Consider the following 23,423-nt stretch of genomic DNA (forward strand, 5'->3'; position numbering starts at 1 on the left):
TTTACTCTGCACTGCCACAACCCGCTGATTTATGATCTCTCACCTGTAATGGCAGAGGTCGGTTAAACATGCAAAGATTTAACTCTGTACTAGAATGAATTCTCACTGCTGGCTCCGACATTCTAACACGACAACGTGGTGGGCCTGGCTGTGCAGCTTAGAAAAGGGAACCAGGAAATTTGCACCAAATTAGGGTTTCTTGCCATGGGGTTATTATATATATATATGCCACCAATTTTGGGTCGAGGGTTCGAATGAATAATCGATTCTTACAACAAAAATTACAATAAAAAAGTTATGGAATTGTTTTGCTAATCGGTTTTCGGGTTGACAGTTCGATTGTCTGGTTCGAACAGATGATCCATTCTCACATTTGAGTGTGTGAGATTCATTAATTAGTATTATACGTGTTATGTCATTTGAGTGCGTAACTTATATGACTCAAAAATGGAATCACTCTAGCCACCGGTTTTTGGGTTGACAATTTGACCGCCCGAGTCGAATGGGTGAACAGACCATTCTAATAACAAAAATTAAAAAAATAAAAAAACGGCCAAAAACCATTGAACGGATCGACAATTCGACTACTCGGGTCAATGGGTCATTGACCAATTCAACGGTTTTTGGCCAGGGATCAGGATTGGGGCAAAATGGAACTGCTTGCCTAGATGGTTGCCAATTAAAAAAATTAAAAAAACTGCAGTTCAACCATCCGGTTTGACGGACGGCCCGTTCAGACAACAAAACTTAAAAAAATAAAAAATGGCCACAAACCATTGAAAGGGTTGACGGTTCAACCGCTCGGGTCAATGGGTCGTTGACCGATTCAACGGTTTTTGGCCAAAAACCAAGATTGGGGTAAAATGGAACCGATTGCTTGGACGATTCCCAATTTAAAAATAAAAAAACGGTGGCTCGATCGTCTTGTTAGATGGACGACCTGTTCTGACAAAAAAAAAAAAAAACAGCAAAAGACCATTGAACGGGTCAACAAGTCGATAGTTTGATTGCCCGAGTCAATGGATCGTTAATCGATTCAATGGTTTTTGGCTAGGGACTAGGGTTGGGGTAAAGCAGAACCAGTTTCCTGGACGATTCCCGGGAAAAAATGTCTGTCCGTCTGGGTCAACGGCGGTTCGAAAACTATGTTTTTTGAGGCTTTTGGATTTTCACTATTCAAAGGTTTCTTCTACCATTGGCTTTATTTGAGCGTGTGTAGTATGTTATTTTTTTTTTTTTCATTTTCTGCTTTTGTTATTTTTTTTGGTATATGTTTGGTCTTCTTCTTCAAGATCCTTCAAAACGGTCTAGGGTTTACCACCATTTTATTTATTCCATTTTTTTTCTTTGAGTTTTCTTGTGCAATGTTTTTTTTTTTATTGTTTTTATTTTTTTACAAAACGATCTGCTTTGTCTCTTTCTTTGATTACATATATGTTTAGCTCTGTTTCAAAGTGGAACTTTGAACTCAACTTTCTAATTTTGTTTTTCTTTGGGTTTTCCAGTTTGGTGGATTTACCGTCATTTTTTTCTGTGTTTAAGGTCACTTTGGATTTATCTTTCAAGGTTTTGGAATCCCTTGCAATGTCCACCCTTCCCATGACTATGACTACAAAGTTCTTTCGTCTAATTATTGATATCTAGAAAAAAAACCCAAAAATGCAACCATTCTGGCCATCGGTTTCTAGGTTGACGGTTCAAACGGATGACCCATTATGAGAAAAAAAATAAAAAATTAATAAATAAAAAATGGCCAAAAACCGTTGAACAAGGGGTCGGCTACCTAGGTCAACGAGTCGTTGACTGATTCAACAATTTTTGGTCAAGGACCGGATTTGGGGTAAAACGGAACCGATTGCCTGAACGGTTCTCAAGCCAAACAGATCCTATTGTCTGGGTCAACTGGGAGTTCTTGATGTGAAACAGAGGACATCTATGAAATAAAACTAAGAACTATCACTGTATGATCATATTAATTCTTTTATATGATATGCTTTGCTGAAACAATATTTAAAAAACGAACACCTGATAATTTCTTTCAAGTCTTTATATGAGTTTCAATACTTAAATACTTATAATTACAAGTTTCTTATTAAAAAACTATTATCTTTTTTAATATAGTAAATAGCAATGTTACAATTCCAGCCGCTGCCAAATAGAGGCCCCTCGACTAGTATATATATTAACAAATTCTAATTCCACTATCTCCTGATTGAATGCCACCATATGATGAGATGAGGTAGTAATATCGCCAGTTTTAAACGATTTTTGGAATGAGAGACTTAGTTCAGATTACGTTTGGTACCATGTACCAGCATGGTCCAATATGCGTTACAATTAATTCATATGTGATAATTATATAATAATATATTAATATTATATATATATATATAAATTATTTTTTCAATTTTTTAAAATAGATCTCTCGTAATTTGGCTCAATCCACAGCCGGACCTAGCGTAAGACTCGGCGGGCTCAAGTCACGGATTGTGCCAGGCCGGGCTGACCCTCAAATTTTTTCAGAAGAGGGAGGCACGGACCAGGATGGCTCATAGGCCAAAGCGGCATAGCCCATATTTTATACGGGTCACATGCAGGCCCTGCCTGTGCCGGCCTAACACTACCCGATTTACACCTCAAACAGATAGCAGTTATACTGCACTCACTCCGACATGTTTAATTTTGATTGAGTTATATATTGTACACTGACATCGTGAATTGTTGGACTCCATATACAGATTATGATATTTCCGCAACAGTGGTGTGAACCGTGGAGTGTGGTGTGGTGTGTACAGTAAACCAATTTACCTTTAATCTTGGATTTCCATGAAAGCCTGGAAGGCCGGAAGTTCTCCAAAAGTTATTCCATTACATTTGCAAAAAGCTCTTATACGGAGAGCAGGCTATAAATTAAAAATCCGGATTGTGTAATAAATTCAAAGAAAGTACAGACAGGTCCAATGTAGATTTTTTATTTAATTTTCACTGCAAAATTAAAAACATTCAAACGGTCTAAACCCCACATTCTATCTACTCATACTCGTCACTAAATTAATATAAATTCCCAACTAATACCTACCCAAAATATACTTTGAGCCTACAAATTCTGACCATTGGCTGAACCGTAATTCTCCCTAAATTCAAACCATCACATCAATTACAATTAACTTTTGGTTTTGGTTTCAGGTGCCGGCGAGTTTTAGTTTCATTGGTTTGGTTAATCGAACTATGATCGAACTGATCCTATCAGTCTTTTAAAAAATTTAAACCAATTAAAAGTGAATAGAATCAATTGGTTAATAGTTAGAATGGTTAACTAGCGGTTTTTTGAATACGGGTTTGGAGTTTGTCTAACTGGATTTTGCAGTTAAAAATGATTACTGGCTTATTGGTTCAGTTTTTAGGGTTTCTGATTTTTCATTAGCACCCCTATATGCGACAAGATCACATGAAATGTTTTCTCATAAATGACGAGGTTGGGATTGGGGAGTTCATATTTATTGTTTAGTACATGTTCAAAATGCCTTTGTACTAGGCCGACAACAGAAGATAAATAGAATTATTGTGTCCAATGCAGTTCACTATAAAGAAGGACAAGAGAGGTAGGTATGACTCTTTCGTTTTTAAACTTATCTTTCTAAGGCATATGACACATTACAATGGTCATTCTCGTTATAAGCATTTCAACTTTCTAATGCCTATAACAGATTATAATGGTCATTTTCATTAAAAGCATTTCAATTCAATTCAGAGGCTTTTCCAGCATTTTTTGCAACCTAATTGTATTGTGTATCTATAGTCTCTTTTTCTGATCTATTTATTCTACTAAATGATTATTCTTCAGCCTCCTTTCATCTACAGAGGGGATTAAGGCAAGGTTTCCCTTTGTTACCGTATTTCTTTTGCCCCGTTCGTTTTTCGGTAAATCACTTATTTGGGTAAATGTATTTATCCATGTTCTTTTATTTCCCATGTAAATAAGGCAATAACATTAGTCATAAAAATTTCATTATTAAAAATGGTGTTTTTGTCCCATTCAAGTATTGGCAACTTTTCCTATATGGGAAAATTAATTTATCCACTTAGAAGATGGGTATCACTTACCTGAAAAATAAACTTTCACTGGTCTCCGCATAAATTTGAAAAATGAACATGGGTTTCTTGATCAGTGGGAACCAAATTCCAATTGACCAATTTTCCTCCTCTCAAAATCCAAAAAAATAATGCCCCCTTTATATCGGCCATGGATGTATTACCACGCATGCTTTATAGTAAGTTAGAGACTCATGATTTCTATGGTATTCGCTGTGGCAATGGTGTTTTCCAAATGAATCATTTACAATCTATTCTCTCACAATTTGGCATGTGGTCAGGACAAATGGTAAATGATGATAAGTCTTCATACTATTCAGTACAAATAGTATGAGAAGAGATAGACAAAGTATCCTAAATTTGTTAATGATGATGAGTGAGGTATCCTAAATTTGTTAAATGTGCATTTGACATCACCATATGAAAAAAATAAAAATAAAAAAACGCCTAGTGGGGTGGAAAGGCCGATACCTCACTCATGCAGGTAGACCAATTATGTTGAAGAGCACACTTTTATCAATTCCCAATTATTTTGTCTACAATATTTCCTTTAGGCTGCATTTGGAAGCGACGTAAATCAAGAAAAGATGTAAAACTTACATTGATTTGGTTTTGTACGTGTTTGGAAGGAGTGTGTAATTATGATCAATATAAAACTCTACTTCGATTCAGTTTTGTACGTGTTTTGGATGATGATTTTTTATTGGTCTAATTTAATGTTTGGACCTCTAATCTGTTCAAATCCATCTTAATTTATATTGGTTTCAACCTAAACCCAATCCATTGACATCTATATTCTTATCTTATATCAATGGACCAGATTTTAGCTTAGCTCAACACAATTCAATATAAATTTATTACGGATTAATAAATATTTTGGATTGAATTCATCCAATCTAATATGTCTTATTGGTCCATCCAATCCGTCCAAATTAACTTCAATCCATTGACACCCTTAATAATCGATGATCATCATAGTATGCCATAATTCTAAGGAACAAAAAAGCTTGCTAAATGCTCTGTAGTAGAATTTGGCTATTTGGAGAGTATCAAATTTTCTTTGGAGCTTGGGCTTTCTGATATAGTGTTTGAGGGAGATTCTTTTAACTATTATTCAAGACCTATTAGAGGGGAGCTTACATTCCTCCTTGGCAAATCCGTAGACATTGGCAGATTGCACAGCTCTGTGTGCTAATCTTCCTCGGTGCTCTTGCTATTTGCTCACAGGATTGCCCAATCATGCTTCTTGCTATTTGCTCCATGTATACTTGGTCAACGATTCCTTCTTTCATTGACCATTATTGTATTGCTGATCACATTAATTTGAGCACTTAATGAATCCGCATTTTCAGGCAGAGGGAATGGTGTGACCATGATTGTAGCTGTAGATTGCAGTCCCTAGATAATTTCTACACTTTTGTTTCCTGCATTAATCAACTAATATGGCAGGTTTATGGGACTTGTGTAAAACTCAGTAATTCATCTATTGCATCATGCATTGTTATTGTAGAATGAGGAAAAATCCATAGAGTTCAATTCTGCTGTAATTATGGTTGCGCTTGGAAACGATGCAAATAAGTGTGAATGCAAATATGTAGAGTGTAGAATAGTCCATATAAATTACAAAGTCAGGTTGATTTTGCACTGACAAATTTATCTTCTTGCCAAACAGACTTTTTAGCTGGAATGTATACAAACACAAATTCTCGTAAAGCATATGCCTTTTTTTTTTTTATCAAAAGCCCGTTTGAATGCATATTTACTTCTTTTTTATTGATGTACTTTACATCTTATTATCAATGTAAATATGCATTGGAAAATGTGTTTTCCATCATTTAGCAATGCATAAATGTAATGTTGCCAAACACAAGAAAAAGTGAACCTGAGTGCAAATTTACCCTGAACTGGGATTTACACTCCATTTGCATGTTTCCAAATACAGCTTATAATCCCATGCAATCCCAGTGTAATATGGACATAGCAGCATCAAATAAATTTAAGATATTACATCAACTGATTTTTTATTTTTTTTAATTTCAACATTTGTGTGTTAGTAATTCATTGGGGGTTGTATGCTACAATGGTTGTAAAAAATTTTATTTTTCCAACTTATACATGAGAAAACATTTCCATGTCTTACGTGATGGGCCATGTTTGAGAGTGTTTATGTTAAAAATAAGTGCTTATTCCAATAAATACTTATTTGCATTTGACACCCAACTTTGTCAAGTGAAATAAGCAATTATTTCATATTGGGTTATCGGTAGTTTTTTTCTCTAATAAGCACTTAAACAAGCATTTCTAACTATTTTTCCCTTCATTTGCTTTCAAGTTTTCAAAATATACCCTTATGAAAGTACTTTTATTAAATTACTTTTATAAGAATACTTTTAGAAACGTATTTTTACATAAAAGCACTTTTATAAAGGTACTTTTACAAAATTCAACTAGGGATAATTTTATAAGTGGTATTTTAGAATTCCACAAGGGATAATTTTGGAAGAAAAAATTGAGTAAGTGCTTATTGTATAAGCACTTAAAAAAAACTAGAAATTTGGGCTTAAAAAACAAGTCATTATTTTTAAAATAAGCACTTATTTCAGTCTTATTTCCCAAACACCAATAAGTGCTTAATGGTATGGTCTCGACCCAAATAAGCACTTATTTCGAATAAGTATTTATTTTTAAGCACTCTCAAACATGGCCCAGTGGAATGTAAATACACCAGTGTTTGAAATAAAAATAAGGTAATGCGATGCTTTGAATTTATTGCAGATGCTGGTAAGTTTGCACTTTATTGATGGGTCTCTAGATTGTCCTACCGCTATGATCATATATAGGAATTGCGAGCTCCTTATACATATTTATATTGATTCACATGTAGGGGTGTCAATGGACCAGTTTTGGATTGGACCCCATCCAAACCAAAATCAATTTGGATGGATTAGACAGACCAACAAGACATAGTGAATTGGACCAGTCCAGACTTAGTAGTCCAAAGTATTTACTGGATTGAGCCAATACCTGGTTCATTGATAGAAGATAGAATATAAGTGCCAATGGACCAGGTTTGGATTAGAATTAATCTACATTAAAACAAATTTGAACAGATTGAATACGTGGTCCAAACATTAAATTAAACTGATCCAAAATAGTCCAAAATATTCATTGAATTGGATTGGACCTGATCCATTTGTAGTGGACTCACACTGAACTGGATCAAATTGGACCAAATCCAGTCCAATTGACACCCGTAATCAGATGCACATGTGGAGAGTTGGCATGTTCTCCACTTGTTTCTTTTATACCTACACTAACTAATCAATGTCTGATAGCTAGGTGCCCCGAACATATATTTAAAGCATTAGATTAATTGTTAAATTTAATTAGTAACTGATAAACAGTAAATTAATAATAAACTTTGTATTAAAAAATAAACAGTAAAAACATTAAATTATATTAAATTTAACAATTGTGGTTGTTTTACAAAAAAAATTAATATAATAATTACTATTTAAAATACATTATTGTTGATTTATGATAGTCTTCCATACACTTGGTGTTACATACACTTGCTCTTGGTCTTCTGTAACTTCTTTCTTTCTTACGTAATATTCTTATAGATATCTGACAAACCTTTTTCTGAGTTAGTTGAACGAATTTGTCTTCGGGCTTTAAAAAAAATAATGGAAGAAATCATAGTTTGGTAAGCTACTTAATGGTGACTATGACGTATAAAACAATCGAACCGTTGGAAGGGTCGTTCATCAATAAAGAAGCTTTGATTTCTCGGAAAAAAAAAATTAAGAAACTTGAGAGAATGTACTATAGAGTGTTTGTTCATGATTCATGCACTTCATAGATACCTATTATATATGTTGTGTTAGATTTCGTGAAGTAGTAGAGCAGAATTTGTGTGGATATGATGACAATAGCAACAGTGATGCTGGAACCAACCAAATAACTTATTGCAGACAGCAATCTGTCTAGCTAGTCGGTGCTTGGTGGGATTCTGGGTGTAACATGAGATCTTGACCCAACACAGAATCCATCCTTGTCAAGAAAAGAAAACACTAAAAATTTTTTATTGTCAAAATACCTCATTATTAATTAATTAATAATATATAGGTCTCAGGATTGTGAGGGGTCACTCTATTATTTAATTATTGTTCAGTTTAAAAAATACGATAAATTGCAGATAAATATCTTGTATTTTGGGATTAGTATCCAAACTTTAGAATGTATTACTATAGTACCAGAATTCCAGAAAATTGTCAGTTTCGTACTTAAGGGGTGTTTTTTTTTTTTTTTGGATTTTGAGAGGGGGAAAAGTTGGTCACTCGGATTTTGGTTCCCATTGATCAAGAATCCAATGTTTTTTTTTCAGCTTTATGTGGGGATTAGGGAAAGTTTATTTTCCTAGGTACCACTTACCCATGAAAGTAATATCCATTTCCTAAATGAGGAAATAACTTTCCCACATAGGGAGAAAGTTACCAACACTTGAATGAGACAAAAATGGCTCTTTTAATAATAGATTTCTATGGCTAAAATGGTCATTGCCTTATTTATTAGATAAACAAAAGAACATGTGTAAATGTACTTACACACGTAAGTGTTTACTAGGAAAAACTTATTCAGTTAATTGCATTTAATCGAGTAAGTGACTTATCGAAAAGTGAACGAGGCCTTATAGAAAGCAGTCTTGCCAGTTATTTGTATTATATGATGGATGATATGTGCGACTTAATTTTCTGAAAAAAACCAAAGTTATGCTTTTTGATATTTTTAAGATCATTTTATCATTTTCTTCAAAATGTTATAAATTTGGTTTTTTTTTTCCTATTTTCATTCAAATTTGGACGTCACAGGCTCAGAGAGAAATACCAAGTAAGAAATTAGCCACTCCCTCAGATAGAGGCAGGCGCGAGATTAAAATTGTTGTTGAGTCCTCCCCTCCATTAGAAGCATCATAAAGTTTGTGAATCCATTCAGAGGAGATGCCTCAACCTATATCTTAGGCATACCCATAATCCTCCCTCTCTCCAAGATTGAAGATGTTACCCTTGCCATTCTGGTCTCTTCTCTCGTCTCTACCATATTGGAAATGAAAGTTGTTGTAATTATAATGTTCAAGGACACAATCTCCATTTAGACTATCAAAAAATAATCTCCTTACTCTAATGTTGTCTGATTCGAGTTGGAGCTAAGGTGAACATGTAACAAATAATCTTACCAACTTGTACGAATTGAGGTGGAAGGACAAAGTAGTGCACTGAATAGATCTACAAAGAAATGTATGTTAGAGGCCTAAGGATAAGGTCTACAGGGGAGGCACTCATTTTGCAATTATTAACAGAATTAAAATTTAATAAAAATAAATCCTATTAATTTAAACTAATTTTCATTTTAATTTTAAAATAATGAAAAATAAACAAAAGAAATCCAATTCACTACAGGTTTGCCTTCACCCTACACAAGCCCCTCATTTTGCCACATCATTGGGCTCTTAGCCTTTGGCCACATCATCCTGCCTCCCATGTCACCGTCGTAATAGAGGTGGAAACTTCCCAATCATTAAATGTATAGGTTAACTAGCGGGGACCCCCGTGATGCATGGGAAAATCTGAAAGATTTAATAATTTTATTTACTATTAATTAGTATTAAATTAATAATCAAATTTTATTATTAATTAACTAAAAGTATTCAAAGTTATTGTTAGTATCTAAAATTTTAATAATTGTATTTTTCATTTAATGTTGATTTATAGAAAATAATTATTGTTAATTTAATATGAAAAAATATTTGTTAATGAATTTAGATTTATTAATATTTTCTAGTAATATTAATAATAATTATTATTCCTATTATTTTTAAATGATATTTTGATTAACTTTAAATAAATAAATATAATTACAAAAAAAAACATTTTTATTAATTTTACTAATAATTAACAATTATATAGGAATGACAATAGGGTGGATTTAGGACGGGGAACCCCATCCCTGTCCCTACCCCATAGTTATGGGCAGGGCCAAGGGTGGCGGAGGGGAGCCATGCCCCCCCCCCCCCACACCCTATGCCTTCAAAATTCCCATAAAATCTATTTAAGTTCCACATATATTTTAGCCCCCTTACCCATGTTTCCTAGCTTTTGCCCCCCTATCCATGTTTTCTAGGCTTTGACCCCCCTTAATAAAAAATCCTAGCTCCACCCTTGCCCATAGTCAAGACACTCTACCCCATCCCTACCCCGTCCCTAGTGTCAAGTGGGTTCAGGGCAAGGCAACCATTCCTTAATGTCGGGCGAGTTCAAGGTTAAGGGACCCCACTCCTCATCATAGATGCGGAATCCTCGAATTTCCTTGCCCTGTCCTCAGTATTGGGTAAGTTCAAGTAGAGGTGTAAATCGGATCGTGCTTGCCTCCCCTAGGATAATTTAGGGGGTCGGTTCGGTACGGCCCACGACCCGAACCTGCACGGGTCCATGCCATGACATAGGCTAGGCTTGTCCATGGGTCGTGCCTTTGGCTAAGCCAGGTCGTGGACCAGGCCAAGCTATGAGAGGTCCATTTAAAAAAAAAATTGAAGATGTTTAAATTTTTATTTCATATGATTTTTTATGTATACAATTGTTTATATATACAATTAGACCTATTCGTGGGCCAAGTAGCCCAATGGCTCGGCTCAGCCTGACCCATTATTTTTTGGGCTTGGACAAAACTTCATGCATGTGGGCTTGAGCTCGGGCTTTCTCAAATAAGCTTGTCCCGATACTATTACATATATAAAAAAGTACTTATTATATATATATATAATATACATATGCTTCTTAAATTTTTAATAAATATCAATTTTCTATTAGAAAATCTAAATTAGTTTATTAATTTATTAAGTTATTACTAAATTAATATAATATTAGTTTATAAAAAGTATATTGAAAATAAGACATTTTGTGTACAACTCGGGCTCGTGCTCAAGCTTTAAGCTTTATATAAGGGCTGGGCTCGGGTCGGGTCGGGCTTGCACATTTTTTGTTGATAAAGAGGCCTGTGTTAATTATAAAACTATGATTTTTTATGAATTAAAATTTTTATTTTACAAATTAAAATTTAAATATTTTTATATTTAAATTTCTTATTTTTAATTAATTCTTGGTATTTTTCATTATTATTCAGTAATTTTTGCAATAAAATATTGTTAATAAAATGGGTTATGCATTTTAAATTTTCATTAATTTTTATCATTTTTAATGAGTTCATTATGCACAATAAAGGTCTCAACTCATAAGTTATCTAATAATATTATTAAAACTATCAATTAATATTTTTATATTTAAATTTCTTATTTTTATTAGCATTTATAAAGTTCGATTTTTAAGTGGAATTGAAATACATTTTTAATATTTACTAAGCTTCTTTTAATATTTATTTTTAGTGAAAGTTTAGTGGATTTTTAAATTAATAATTTTTTGATTGTTTCACCTCTACCTATTTACATTATTTGATTTATATTACTTCTCTCTCTCTCTCACTCTCTCTCTCTCTCTCTTAAATGTAATAATAACATGCATTAAAATAAGAGACCTTGTAAAACCCAAAAGTCTCTCTCTAATAGTGTGCAACTTTATTAATTTAATCAAGATAAGCAATGATTACTGTTTTATATTAAAAAAAAAAAGAAAATAAGAAAAAATGCAAAAAATGGAGAAATAGATAAATAACTTCTCTCAAAGGAGAAACATGCTGACATGGACAGACCAATTTTAATATATATATATATATATATATATATATATATTAATTTATTTTTATATTTTTATTATTTAAGTATTTATTAATACATATGTTTTTGAAAATTAATTTATTCAAATAAATTAATAATTCTAGAAAATAACTTTAAAATAATAATTTTAAAATATTTATCTATATCTATTATATATTTATATATACTAAAATTAATATTTGTTACATTTTAAATAATTATTTATTATATTTTTTTGATAAATATATTTTCAATAATTATGTATAAATCTATTCTTGTTTTGTTATTTAATAGAAAGTTTTCAATAATTAATAGAGATTAAACTATTGTTTATTAACTTATTATACTTATTAGATTTTTTGTATTTTGTTAAAAATTTATTTATAGTAATTATGTATCTTCGTTATAATTTATTGATTTATTAGAGAGATTAAAATTTTATTGGAGATTACACTATTTATTGTCTGATTTAATATATTTTTTTGTATTTATTGTATTTTCATAATTATTATATTTATTTTAGTTTTATTAGTTATTCATTTCATTTTCATTATAAATTTATTTTCAGTAATTATGCTTTTTGTCTATAAATTTTTATTAATTATTGGAGATTAAACTATTACTATTTGTTAAAGATTAGAGTATTAATTTAGTTAGAATTAGGAGTGTTCACTAGTTGGTTAGGTTCAGTTCAGTTGTAGATTGTTTAGTCAACCAAATTGACCTGGTCAGGTTGGGGAATTTGCCACTCGAAATTGATTGACCATTAGTGAAGATCGGCCCACTCGAGTTGTATCGATCAATATTTTAAAAACTGACCCGAAGGCCCGCTTTTGCCTTTAGATTGGTCACCAGTTCGACCATTCAAATTGAACGAGTTAGACCATTCCACATGCATATATATTTATATACACATATAAATGTAGAATATAACATGGCGATTCATGTGTGGATCCATGTGGGCTCTTAGTTGTCATGATGTGACATTTTTCATTGAAATGTATAATATAACATGCGAAAAGCATTGTATATATGTATGAGTGAAGTGAGAGCTAAAATTGTCATTTGTGCCGATATAAACACTTATGGGAAAAGTAGCGTACCAAACATCCCCACCCCAATAAATACTCTAAAACATAATAAGTAATTTGACAAATAATTTACCAAATAGCCTTAAATAATTGTTAAAATAATTATTTTTTACTTGTTGCACAAATACTTCTTTCAACAACCACTTCATCATCACCATGACTATTTTGATTGACTATCCGGGTCAACAGCGTTTTTTAAAACCATCGTCAACCTAGGGCTGCAAATGATATATGTTTGCCGCAAATAGTATACGTTTGCCAGAATTTCAATTACAACTATTTATTGGAAAGGTTGGTTTGAATCTTATTACTTTTAAAGAGTCATAGTTTTGACTTTCATAAAACTTATATTCCAGTCCAAATTAAATCCAAATCCATTATGATTCTGACAAATAAACTTAATCAATTCAAGTCCCAATATTAACATATCAAATTTGGACCAAGTACATCTAATTCAACCCCATCCATTTGCAGCCTTACTGGCATTATGACAAGATATTAATTGTAGGCAGAAATTTGCCTCATGAATTGAGGGCTGCAATGAATGAGGGGCCTATTGGACCAACTGAATAGGTATTCCGAATATTGTTGGGTCCTTCACATCACTAAGGGCCCGTTTGGAATTCCTAGTCATGCCTTGCAGTGGTTACTATGATTTTTAAAACCGATTCAGAGATCGAATCGGTTAGGGGTCTGGTTATCGGGTCTAACGGTCAGCCCATTTTGATAAAAATAAAAAAAATAAAAATATAAAAAATAATTAAAACTGTTCGAACAATTAACCACCCATGTCAATGGTTTGTTGATCAAAACCAATGGTTTTTGGAGAAAAATCGGTTTTGAGGAAAAATGGACCTAACCGATTCCCAGTTTTTCTGATCTGATCATCCGGTCCGATCCAGTTTTAAAAACCATGGTGGTTACTTTCCTTTCCTCTTAAGAACCTCTGGTTTTTAACTGGAATATGTGTAGGACTGGCCAATGTTGCAATATCTTGCTTAATGAATCTCCACTGTTAGGTTTTTCTTTTTGGGTGGGTCTCAGATGAATTGAATGGCTTTTTTTTTCTTGGTGTTTTAGTGAATAGCTCCTCATTAAGGAGGTTGTGATCTCTGTAATACCTGAAGCTAAAGTTGGGTCAAGTACCATAACCTCAAATATTTCATTTTTATTCATTTGGTTCAGGCATTTATTCTTTGTTTTTCAGTTTTTCTTTTACCTTTTTACTTCAAATCCAATTTCATTTTGAAGCATGGCATTGCCAATGACAATGAGAGCAGTTTCTGAACCTTTCACCTCCTTGATCTAAACCAGCATTTACAGTATCTTCAAATAAATAAATAAATAAATAAAACTGATTTTCCCTCGTTTTTCTTTTAAGGCTCAGTTTGAAAGGAGTACAAATATAAATATGTAGAGTGCAAATGCATACAAAATAATACAGAATACAAGGATTTGCACTCTACATATTTGTATTTATTCTCCTTCCAAACTGAGCCTAAAAAACTAAGAATTCCTATGGAAGTCTGGTTTTCACCAACTATTTCTTCTTCTTCTTATAAAATTTTTGAAACCCATTTTATTATAATGTTTTTCAGCGTCATTTCTATTACATGTCTATCATGGATTTTTAAATAAAGAGGCTAATTCTGTATTGCTGCTAATGCTATGTTGGGTTCTGTTGTTTTGCTCTTCTGCAGAGATGTTTAATGACGAAGAGTTAGGATTCCTTGCCAATTTTATCGGCATTTTTGTATTTGTTCTGGTAATTGCTTACCATTATATAATGACCGATCCCAAATATGAAGTCATCTGAATACTTTTGTCTGTTGACCTTATGCATATCAGTTTTGTTGACAGTAACTACTTTATAAATGGATATAGATCTGATGCAGTTCTGTATGAGGTTTCTTCACCCTGCTCCATTGCATACTCTGTTAAAATTGATCTTTTGTTGCACTAATATCAGTTTGTGTTTACCTTTTTGTCCTTCATGTTGACCCGGGGCTTAGTTTGGAAAGATTACAAATGCAAATATGTACTGCATAAATACATACAAAATAATACAAAATATAAGGTTTTGTACACTACATATTTGCATTTATACTCCTACCAAACTCAGTCTTAATGTTGAAGATTTTGGTCCTTCAAGCTTTGGTGTTGACATGCGCAACTTCTGGTTTCCATAATTTTGTTCTTAGCTCAGGTTTCATAGGGGGTGTTTTACAGTTGATCGATGCAAATTTGTGAAAATATGCGTTGCCACATCATATATGAGTGTAATGTCAATCAGAAAAATGATGTGGGAGAAACATCAAGTTTTACGTTTTAGGTAGGGATGCAAATGGATCAAATCCTATCTGAAGATTTGATCGGATCTGATAGGACTCAATTTGAATTTGAATCCTATCCGTAAGTCGGATCTTCGGATTTGATTCTATCCGAATTATTTTTTAAAAAAACTAATAAATTATTAAAAAATAAATAAAATATACTAATTTAAATAAAATAAAAACAAAAAATATAAGTATTTTTTAATTATTTTCATCATATATACATGTTTTATAAAAAATAAATAATATAACAAATTTATAAAAATATAATTATGAATAAAAAATAACATATATATGTATTATATATATTTATATTTATATTTATAAATATATAATATACATCGGATTGGATCTTCTCGGATCAGATAGGGGTTATCCGAATCCGATCCAATTTCTAATTAGATCATATTATCTGATTCAATCCGAAACCAAATAAGATGATCCGATCCATTTGCACCCCTAATTTTAGGTGGAAAGTAGAAACGATAATTTGTATCGATTAACTCAAAATGTTTTCGAAACATGTTGCAATAGTAAAATCTTGGGTTAGCTTGAGAATGGCCAATTTGTTCAAGAACATGGCATGTGCCTGCAAGTGCCATGCTGGGACTAATCAAATTTGCAAAGTTCAATTCCCAGTCTTTAATATCTCTTGGTTATTTCCTCCGTTTTTCTCCTGCCATACTAGGTCAACATTTTCAGGTTTTCTTGAAAAAGTAAAGGAAATTTCTCAATTAGTATCATGTAATTTGGGCCTAGTGTTATTTTGGTCCCCAAACTTTAAAATAAGATAATTTAGTACTCGAACTTTCAAAACGTATCAATCTAGCATCTGTCGTTAATCATCTGTTAAGTGGCATTTGAAAAGACACAAATGCCTTTTGAGTATCATCTAATTCTCTTTATCAACCATCCAAATGTTGACAAAAAAATGAACAATCCCAAATCCTTGCCTCTTCTATTCAAGAAAGTTGGGGTCATGTCTCAATGGGAATTCTGGTCACCCCAACTTTCTTGAATAGAAGATGCAAGGATTTATGACTGTTCATTTTTTCTCAACATTTGAATGATTGATAAAGAGAATTAGATGGCACTTAAAGGGCATTTGTGTCTTTTCAAATTCTACTTAATGACTAGTTAATGGGTTGGTTAACAGCAGGTACTAGATTGACATGTTTTGAAAGTTTGAATATTGAATTGTTGCATTTTAAAGTTTGGGGACCAAAGTGACACTAGGCCCAAAGTACAGGGTACTAATCGGAAATTTTCCAAAAAAAAAAAAGATTATAAATAAGAAGAATATATTATAAGTGCCTCCAACTCCCTGTCCAAAACCATTGGATTTGACTCGTTTAATCTCACTTTGAAATTAGGGCTGCAAACCGAGGTTTTTAAAACTAGGCTGGACAGGGAATTGTTCTGGGGACCAGTTCCCAGGATGAATGGTCTGACCATCCGGTTCAAATGAAAGGCCCATTCTGACTTAAAAGATAAAAAAAAGGCTAAAAACCATTGTCTGTATTAACAGTTTAATTGACCGAGTCAACGGTTCATTGACCAAATCAATGGTTTTTGACCAAAAAGCAGTTTTGGGATGAAATGGAACTGGTCACTTTTTCTCGAGTTTCCGGTCCAACTGTCTAGTTCAGTTTTGAAAAACATGCTGCAAAGATTATCCATTTACAATTGGATTGAATATAGATCCACTCATCCACCCCAAATCTAACCTATACATTCCAATCTATGTATAGAAATGTTGTACTTTTAGACACAAAATCTAGTCTAATACCATTTTCTTCATGATAATACAATAATATAGTTATTTTTAATTGATTATATAATATTCTGATCGTTTTTAGTTAATTTAATAAAGTATTCAATATCCAAATCCCAAATATGAAGCTATGAACTATACATATATGCAACATGCTCAAGTACTGGCTTCTTTTGATTCAAGTCCAGTCGACTGCTTTTAAGACCTGTAGAGATAAACAGGTGGTTTAACTAAGAATCTGTTTGGTTCGAAGGCAGAATACAAATCAAAACCCCTTGAAATCAAAGTCGGAATGACCATACCCTCAAATTGGGGAATGTCGTTCAACCAAAAATGTGAATTGAATTTCAATTCCTTCCAATTAAACAATTGGAATCAAATCAAAATGGCCCATTGTTAGCCACTGTTTGGCACTGTTGCCATTTTCTAGAGCAATGGTGCCACATCTACTGACCCAACTATTGCTGCAAGTATTTTAAATACTTTGCATGCCTATGGATATTTTCTATTCGTTTTTATAATGCCAACAGTAATGATTCTGCAATAAATATTTTAAAATCTCAATTAAGACCATGCTTAAATGGTAAATTATTTCATATTAGATGTGCATGTCAAATCTTAAATTTATGTATTCAAGATGCCTTGAATATTATTTCTACTTATATTTCAAAGATTAGAAATTGTATTATATATATAAAAAGTTCAGGGGCAAAAAAAACAAGAATTTAAATATTTATGCCAAAATTATGATTTAAAATATAAACATTTTATATTAGATGTAAAGCATAGGTGAAATTCTATTTATGCTATGTTAGAAAGTTGTATTTCTCATAAACAAATTCTTACTGATTTTTATAATTCAAAAATGCCTAATGATATGATATTTAAGGAAAACTAGGAAATGGTAGTCTATATAAGAGATTTTTTAAAACAATTTTGTGATGCAACTAATGAATTATCTGGAATTTATTATCCAACTAGTTGTAATTTACCTTATCAATTAATGGTAATTAGTGATTGTTTTGCAAAATATAGAAATAATCCACAATTTCAATGTATTGTTGAAACAATGGAAAATAAATTTAAAAAATATTGGGAGAACATTTCTCCCCTTTATTGTTTAGCTATAATATTAGACCCTAAGATTAGGAAAGATGGTTTAGATATTTTACTTGAATCATATTGTGAAAATATGAATATTAATATAGGAAATAAAAATGAAGAAATTAATAACTTATTATTTGAAATGTACAATTTATATGAATTTGAAGTTGTAGGAAATATTCCTATAACTTGTATAACATCTTCTACTTCTGACCTTGAGCCCAGTAGTAGAAGAAAAAAACTTTTTTATTTAATAAGTAGAAGGCATAAATCTACTACTTTTACAATAAGTTCATTTACTGAACTTAATTTTTATTTATAAGCAATTTTTTCTAATTTAGGGGAATGATCAAATAATTTTAGAATTTTAGTCTGGTTGAGTGAACATTCAAAAAATTATCCAGTTCTCGCCGCCATGGCACGTGATCTACTAACCCCTCCGATGTCTATAATTCCATCGGAGTCTTGTTTTAGTGCAGGTATCAAGGTGCTGGATGATAAAAGAAGCTACATGAACGATGAAAGCATAGAGATGTGCATCTGCTTCAAAGATTTGCTAGATGCAGAAGATAGATTACAAGACAAAGGAGGGCATGATACTACACCAGATATTTCACCCAAAGCAGATGATGAAAGTCATGAATCATACTAACCTCTCCGATGTCTATAGTTCCACCAGAGTCTTGTTTTAGTGCAGGTATCCGGGTGCTGGATGACAAAAGAAGCTGCATGAACGATGAAAGCATAGAGATGTGCATCTGCTTCAAAGATTTGCTAGATGCAGAAGATAGATTACAGGACAAAGGAGGGCATGATACTACACCAGATATTTCACCCAAAGCAAATGATGAAAGTCATGAATCATGATTCATGAATTTGACTACTTCTATAGAATTTTTTATTTTTTATTTTAATTATTGTAACTTTTTTAAATTTTATTTAATTTATTTGATATTTTTAAAATTTTTAACAATGTAATTTTGTATTTTCAATTTATAACTATATTGTAGTTTTATATTTTATTAATTTATTCCATTTTCATTTTTCATTCATCCAAGTATCCAATGATCCAATCATTGTATTTGTAATTTGTACCATTCAAAATTAAATGAAATAAAATTCCTATTTTTTTTCCAATTTGTTATTCCATCATTCTTATTTCAATTTGCTTAAGTATTTTTTTCATTTATGTGTTAGATAACTTAGATTTCTCATTTCTTAAATTTTTAAATAGTTCCCGATTCCCAAAGTTCAAAGGAAAGTTAAATATTTTAGTTTTACAATTTTACTTAGAAAAGAAATCAAAATTTTCAAAATAAAAAACATTGTAGCTCGGTTCGGCTCAGGCCCAAAGCCTGCCTTGTGGCCCAGCCCGGCATGACCTAAGCCCACGACATGGCCTGTAACCCGGCCTGGGCCCACACAGACCTAGGCCGTGGACCATACCGGGCCAACCCCCAAAATTTCCACCAAGAAAGGCGGCACAACCCACTTTACACTTCTACCCCAATCCTATATATATAAGATTATGTTTCTCTAAAATCAGAAGCTGTGCTGTTTGAATTGTATGACAGGTGGCACCAGCACAGCTTCTAGGGCATTCTCGGCCCCCTTTTTGGTAGAAACCCTCACCCCTTCAAACAACAGTTTGGCAGAAGAGTGTAATGATACAGACCCTCCAATTAGCAAAGTGCATCTTACATTCAGCACAGGAAAAAAATGACCAATTGGTTCACTCCTGCCATTTAATCAATTAACTTTGTTTCTCTGAGTTGTATAAATATTTCTATTGGCTCATTACATGAAAGCATGGGGCATGGAATTTTATATTGGTGATCATCAGGAGATATTCTAGGTACCACATAATCCAGATGGATGTGCTTTAAACCATCCAAGCATGAAAAGGCAAGATATTATCATATGTAGAGATCAAGTCAGCCCTCCACAAGATTGTCCCCCACAACGTTCCACAGCACATTCCCGCCGTGTATTGGGAATATCTTCCGATGATATATCAAAAATGAAGATGTCATCATCAGAAATTGTACCCAATACACGACGGGGATATGCTGTGGGAAGTTGTGGGGGGCTGATTTGAACTCTCCTATGTAATGGGGTGGCTCCACATTGTAGACCATATCAAATAGCCAAACAAAATGCAACTACTGCAAGACTCAGACACATAAAGATGAATACATGGTATTCCAGAAATGTTGCCATGCCAAGGGATTCCCTTGAAATTATCTACAACAAGCTAACAAGCTAACAAGAACCATGAGAAAAAGGCTTAAGGTTTTTTACCAATGGAGCTCCTTTAGCAGCTCTCTCTGCCAAATAGGAACAAGGCTTGAAGAATTCTCCATACATCTTTGACCACTCCTCCAATCTTGAGCAAATGTATTTGGATCCAAGATAATCGGCCCAAAAAATTATCCCTCCCCTGATTAAAATGTGCATTCCATTTGATTAGGCTATAGTGTTCATTAAGGATGAGAAAGAAGCAACTCAGACTGAACTTTCATGAAACGTAGTACAAAGTACAAACCTGTATGGTGGGAATCCCATACCCATAACAGAAGCTATGTCAAGGTCTGATGCCTTGACTGCAATTCCTTCAGCAAGGACACGACAGGCCTCATCCACAACAGGGAAGAAAATCATCTCTGCAATGTCCTTATCCGGTAACTTCATAAACTATGTTCAGGAAGTCCAACCAGTAAAAAAGTAAAAAAAAAAAAATCAATTAAATAAAACAAGGAGAATCAAAACATTTAGTCTGTAAATAATGCAGAAATGTCAATCACTATAATTGTTATAAGAAGCTTTTTGCTCCACAATATTGAATACTATTGTAGCCTCATATGACAGAGGACCAATTCTGTTGCAGGCCTCACAGCAGTGGCTAGATGCAAATGAAATTTTTGTAAATTTGTATTAGATCCACATCAGCCCCCTACATTGTCAATCCCCTTTTCTGGAAATTCGGAAATAGTTAGATATTTGCTTTAACTGGATTTGATCACAGTTCTAAAATCTTCCTTATATGTGAATCTTGGATGGTTGCCCTTCAAAGTTTATAATTTTTCCTCTTAAGCTCTTGAGCATGTTAGTAATATATTTGCTTGCTTTTCATAGAGCACACATCTTACTGTCTTAAGAAGTTTCTCGGTTTCTTTGAAGAGTTTATTGATGGTGTTTTATATTAGAAATCTGTTGAGATTGTTTAGACAAGGGTGTTTTTGAACCTTTTTCTCTTCCTTGTACTCTTTTTGTATTTGGGCGCTCAAGTAGGAGCTTCCTTGTAATTTACTATTTTCAAAGTATAAAGATTTTTTGAGGGTGTGAACAGTAAAAATAACACACCTCTCGGCACATCTCTTCTTCTTCTTCTTCTTCTCTCCTCTTACTTTCTCTCTTCTAAACCCTAGTTTTATCTTTTGTTTTTCAACTTGGTAGCTAAGCGGGTAAAGGCACTTAGGAGTACCTCTCCTATTGATCCTCTATCACGGGGTGAACTCCTGATGTCAGACCGCCGCTGGATGACGTCAGCAGTCCGTATAGGTGTCGCCTGAGAGGTGGAATCCTAGATTCATCAAACGCATTGATTTAGAAAAATTAAATTCTACAGTTTGGCTTGGAGATGAAAGTAGTAGCTGAAGGGATAGAATATCCATCACATGGACGCCCAAAGATTGCAGAATAAGGGGGCGAATTTCAAAAATTTTTCTTTCCCTTCAATTGGGAATCGAATTCCCTATTTAGAAAATCATATTTTCAAGGATCTTTCTTGAACCATAAATTGAACCAGATCTGAACCAAAAGGAGTAGGGAGAGATAATACCTGATACGGAGAAGCAGTATCTCCCAATGGTGTTCACGCCCAAGAAATGATCCAAAATCTGCTCCCATTGAAAATGGCGCAGTGCAGGGTGGAGCAGAATCAGCAGTGTTCTTCCAAAAGAACTTGACCCTTCGCAAGAATCAACTGGACGGCTTGTGAATACAACTCCCACCAATCTTTTCTCCAAAAGATTAATATCAAGATCATATCTTGATTTCTCCCAAGAACTGGAGATCGAACTGCTGGAGGCGGCGGTTGCAGAAAGGAGGTAGCAAGAGAGTATTTGCAGGGTGCAGAATTCTCTCTTCTAGTAATCTCAGCTCTGAAGACAAGGATCTGTGGATTGCATTGCATGTCTAAAGGCTGTCACCCCCTCCTCCTATTATAATCTCAAAGGGATAAGCTCCTAATCCCATTAGGAGTTGCTAACCCAAATCATATTTAGATTAGAAGTCCTCTTAAGTGATAAGGGATAACCCCTATCTTATCTGCAGATTAGATCAACCATCTCCTAATCTAATTAGGAGGCTTCCAGATCTAAATCTTATTTAGATCTTGGACTCTCTAAGTGGATAGGGTCTGGGCCCAATCCTATCAGCTGATCCATCTCAGAATTCGCCCCCTTAAGTGACTAAATCAAATTAGCCCAACTCGAAATGGGCTTAAGGCCCATTCAAGGTTATGTATTCATTTAGCCTTCCAAACTGCTGCCCAGTTGGGCTTCCTTGTATGGCATGGGACCCTAACATTGATCTACACATCAGCCACATGGGTTCAGCCCAGCATTTGTTACAAGGCCTGGCCGAATACACTGTTATGGACAGTGGACTCCCTAAAACCCATCAGATGGGCTCTATGGGCCCAACACTTACCCTAAGTGGTCTTTGGGCCAAGCCACCTTGTAACACCCAGGGACTGTGGGCAGATGCAAGATTAGCCCATCAGGTATTATCCTCAATGGTCTTACACTTAACCTCTCAACCCATAATGATCATACACTGCCCGACAAGAGAGGACCTCTCCCTCGGCTGCAAGGAACAGTGTTGCACTCTCTGCTTATATGGATCTTGGGAATTAAAACCTTTTGCAAATCATTTTGAAACCATAATATATATACTTTTATATATCATATAAAATATATTTTGCAAAACAAATATCAACGATTGAAATTGGTTGCCAGCAGTCTTGGTTTCCATCAGTGAGAGTGCATCCCCGATCATTACCTTTGTCCAACAAAGGGGCTGATCCTGTCACTATGATCACCCACTCAGATGAATTCTTAGACTGTCCCAACATACCCAGGTTTTGACCCCCGCTAGGGATCTCACTGATTGGTATATCAAAGACAACCCAATCCGACACCTAGTGTAGTATCATAATCGAGTCTAGGAGTCGGGTGTAACTTTCCAGTTTTGCTCATCAA

At 33.6% G+C, this 23,423-nt stretch overlaps 1 protein-coding gene and 1 pseudogene across 1 annotated transcript; one reads left to right on the forward strand and one right to left on the reverse strand.

Moving 5' to 3' along the window:
* The first annotated feature begins 14,650 nt into the window (after positions 1–14,650).
* Positions 14,651–14,764, forward strand: LOC148852796 (dolichyl-diphosphooligosaccharide--protein glycosyltransferase subunit 4C pseudogene; annotated as a pseudogene).
* A 5,534-nt stretch (positions 14,765–20,298) lies between these two features.
* LOC148852797 (glyoxysomal fatty acid beta-oxidation multifunctional protein MFP-a-like) lies at positions 20,299–20,850 on the reverse strand. The gene is made up of 3 exons (XM_088945854.1): positions 20,705–20,850; positions 20,461–20,599; positions 20,299–20,403 (listed from the first exon to the last, which is right to left on the reverse strand). The coding sequence occupies exons 1-3, from the start codon at positions 20,848–20,850 to the stop codon at positions 20,299–20,301; spliced, it is 390 nt and encodes a 129-aa protein (XP_088801980.1).
* Positions 20,851–23,423: the final 2,573 nt, after the last annotated feature.

This window comes from Nelumbo lutea, chromosome 5 (genome assembly GCF_056320005.1).
Source record: "Nelumbo lutea isolate HS-2025 chromosome 5, American lotus-T2T, whole genome shotgun sequence".
NCBI lineage: Eukaryota > Viridiplantae > Streptophyta > Magnoliopsida > Proteales > Nelumbonaceae > Nelumbo > Nelumbo lutea.